The sequence below is a fragment of the Cryptotermes secundus genome, unplaced genomic scaffold (assembly GCF_002891405.2).
Source record: "Cryptotermes secundus unplaced genomic scaffold, Csec_1.0 scaffold83, whole genome shotgun sequence".
Taxonomy (NCBI): domain Eukaryota; kingdom Metazoa; phylum Arthropoda; class Insecta; order Blattodea; family Kalotermitidae; genus Cryptotermes; species Cryptotermes secundus.
In genome coordinates this window covers 15,203-18,560 of record NW_019719357.1, presented here as the reverse complement: position 1 = coordinate 18,560, position 3,358 = coordinate 15,203, and the positions used below count along the sequence as shown (strand labels likewise).

The 3,358-nt window shown below is 39.1% G+C and overlaps 1 protein-coding gene across 1 annotated transcript in view; it reads right to left on the bottom strand.

Annotated features, from left to right (window-relative positions):
* Positions 1-392: 392 nt before the first annotated feature.
* LOC117282310 overlaps positions 393-3,358 on the bottom strand; it is a 5,944-nt gene continuing 2,978 nt past the window's right edge. The window contains exon 2 of the mRNA XM_033751466.1: positions 393-1,710. Coding sequence (XP_033607357.1) covers positions 393-1,697 — 1,305 coding nt within the window. The 5' untranslated portion in view covers positions 1,698-1,710. The remainder of the gene's footprint in view (positions 1,711-3,358) is intronic.

The window sequence follows — 3,358 nt, the reverse complement described above, 5'->3', positions numbered from 1 at the left end:
TTTCTTTTGGGTACCCCCTCGTATGTGCTATTTCGGACGGTTTCCCAGATAGATCTAGGTGCTGGGTTTATTCGACTCGACAATAGTCTGCTGGCACCTGCTCACGCTGGTTGCTCGCTCGCGGATTTTCTTCTTTTTTCTTTCTTCTACCCTGAAGACGGAAGCGATACATTCCTCCGAAAAGTCAGTTAACACAATAGCAACACGGTGCCACATCCAAGAAGACTGCTTTCTTCAAATTTTCCGTTGTTTTACAGGAGACTTCAGTGATAGTACAGAACAGTAACATTTGTATGAACCGCCATGAAAACCTCAAATCTTACAATTTGATATATATTTAAAATACTGTACATTAAGTTATAACTCATATACATAAAACTATCCAAAATAAATTAATGAAAAAATATATATTTGTTTTCGTATATTGCTATTACATGACCGCGTAATATTTCTTCTGGCGTTTGTCGATATGAAACAGGACAAAGATTCTTTAGGAAATGACGATTCTTTGCATTATTCGACGACCAGATGCATTTACTGGTACTTTCCCTATCCTCACTGCAGATCATGCTATGTGGTATAGCTGATATTCCATCGCAGTTTTTGGAATATCTTCTATCAGGCCGAGTACCGAGTCTAGTCTTCTTATTCCCATTGTAACAGAATTTTCTCAAGCCATATCTTAATACATCTTTGCTGCAGAGGTCATAAGGTCCACGTCTTTCTCCATACAGTGAAGTCATTGATGTCATTAAGTTGTATAAAAATGGGTGGCACTTATTTCCCGCGCTCATTACAGCTCCCCCGTCTCTTGAAATCATTATATTGGCATCTTCAGGAATTGGATACGTTCGTATACAAGTATTATTAAGAGTTATAAGGTCTAAATCATACGTAATACCTCCATATCGCCATAGAGTTAGGACTCTAGCAGCGAATACAGTAAGTGATAATGAGAAATTACTTTCATGTAATATATCTCTCATCGGTGAATCATAGAAATATCTATCACCTTTTATACGAAATACTTTGAGTTTTGAATATGTATTTTGTAGCTCATCAAAGCGTTTATCTGGTACTATATTTATGTCAGTATTATTTAGTGAAATTATTATTACGTATAAATCATAATCTGACATGATTCTTGCAGCGGATTCCACTGCACATAATTTGTGTGAAGAAGAGAAGTCGTCGGTAGTGACAAGAAATACTTTATGTTCCGTTAATGTTGGTAAATCTTCATCGCTGTTATCATTTCCCTCCGTTTCAAATGATGACGTATGTTGAAACCCAAAGAAGTTAACATTATTCCTTCTACGTATTCTTCTAAGCTTATTCAGTGTTTCATCTACTGTGTGTTCATAGTCACAACGTGTTTCTAATTCAAGAACATTCGATCCTGTCTTTGTTACCATTTCATGTGACGTATTGTTTTTGGTAAAGATAAGCAGTAGAGATAATGCCGTGATTACCGTAAGGGTAATGCCTATTGCGAAATACGTGCAAATAACTGCAATGTCTTCCGGCCAGCGTCCAAGAATCATTGTCGTCCCCTGCAATATATTCCTGTTTCGATCTGATTTGTAGTTGCTTCTGGGTTCAGGTGGAATATCTTCCGCATACATCTCTTGAAGAAAAGGGAACCTTTCATCGGGCCATTTCGTCTTGCTTTCAGAAGTTGGGCCAAATATCTTCATTCTTCCTCCATATCTACAAAAAATGAAATGAGCACAAAAATTTGAGCAACCTCATATTAAATGGGTACCGGGGGTAAAGTGTCTGGGGCTTGAAGACGACCGCTCATCTCGATATGGTGCCGAGGTCATGAATGATGGAGGTATATCTCCTCTCCCTCATACACCTTCCTGGCGTGGTGCTTGATTAATTAAACACAAAGCAACTTTCCTTTTTATAGTTTATTGGGTCCCTGTTTCACTAACACATTTTTTCTGTAAATTGGTTATTTAGCGATTATGTTAGTATTGAGATCTGTGCGTAAGGACCAAAACATTGAAACCTATGATTCATGGAGGAAAAGTTCCACGTATTCTTAATTTTGATACTAGACCGGTGGTACTCAACCTGGGAGGTATGAAAGGGTTCAGATGAGGCAAGAACCAGCGAAAAAGAGAATACATGTTAATGTCAAATATGTTTAAGTAATTCCTTCAGCGCACATCAGGATAGTTAATACTGGTATTAAGAAAAAATTCTGTTTGGAAATAATTGAATATTTTCCTTTCTCTACATATTGAGGGTTGGCCTCGACATGGATCCCGCAGAAAACACCGCGTCGATCAGTTATTCTATTGTTACGTGTATATTTCTTACCGCGGCAACGTGTTTACTGAGCCGTTGCCTAGCAAAGACCTCTTCTGGCTCCATTATTCCGGCTTCCAGGCGCCATGTAACATTGCTCATCAATTTTGAGAGGCTGTAATTTTCGTATTGCTGATGGGAAGGATTTATGAAGTACGCCGTTGAGATGGGCTCAGGTGCCGTAATATACATACCAAGTTTCATAAAGATTGGTTCAGGAAGTCAGTAGTTGTTAGGCGGGATACAAATACAGATACACAGACCGCAAGAGCGGTTCATAAGCCTACTTCTAGTTTTTTTTTTTTTTTTCAAATAAGGAAAGTATGGAACGATTAGATTGCAGCATTTGTGGGCATTATTTATTGGCAACGAGCACCATGTAACATAGGAATTTTAAAATTTTGTATTTTTTACTTACAGCCTTGGTACGGTGCTGAGTACGAGCTCGTTGATAATAAAGATTGATATAAATACGAGAGCAAAGGTTTACATTTATTTCAATAAAAGAGAATTCGGGATAGGGCGTAGGGTTTTGAGTTTAGTTGCAACTGAAAAGGGGGGATCATGTCAGAAAGCCGGATAGTCTCTTTATTAAATGGAGGTTAATGGCATGCCTTTTTACGCATTAGTATCGTTTTTCTCCCAGAGAGAGAGCTACCGGTACCCACTGTTTAAGTGGCAAGATGGGCCGCAGAACCGGTCTCGACTCACGGTTGATAAGAATTGAGCCTCGGTCGCCCAGTCCGTACCCATACATTGACGAAATTTGTAGCCGATGTTTCTGAAGAACTAAGATGTCATTTTCTGTAAGTGAAGTTAATTTTACTGCAGCGGAAACTCACGAATTCCAGCTTGTGTAAATTATCAGTCCTCTTACCATGCAGGGTTTGACGTGGTCATGACTGTGAAAAATACCGTCTTCCGGGATGCGGTGGTATGTAGTCCGGCAGACGTTTAGCGACATTTTTTTTGTTTTTTTTTGGGGGGGGGAGATACTGCCTCCATCATCAGGGTCGAAGATTAAAGCCAAGCACGAATT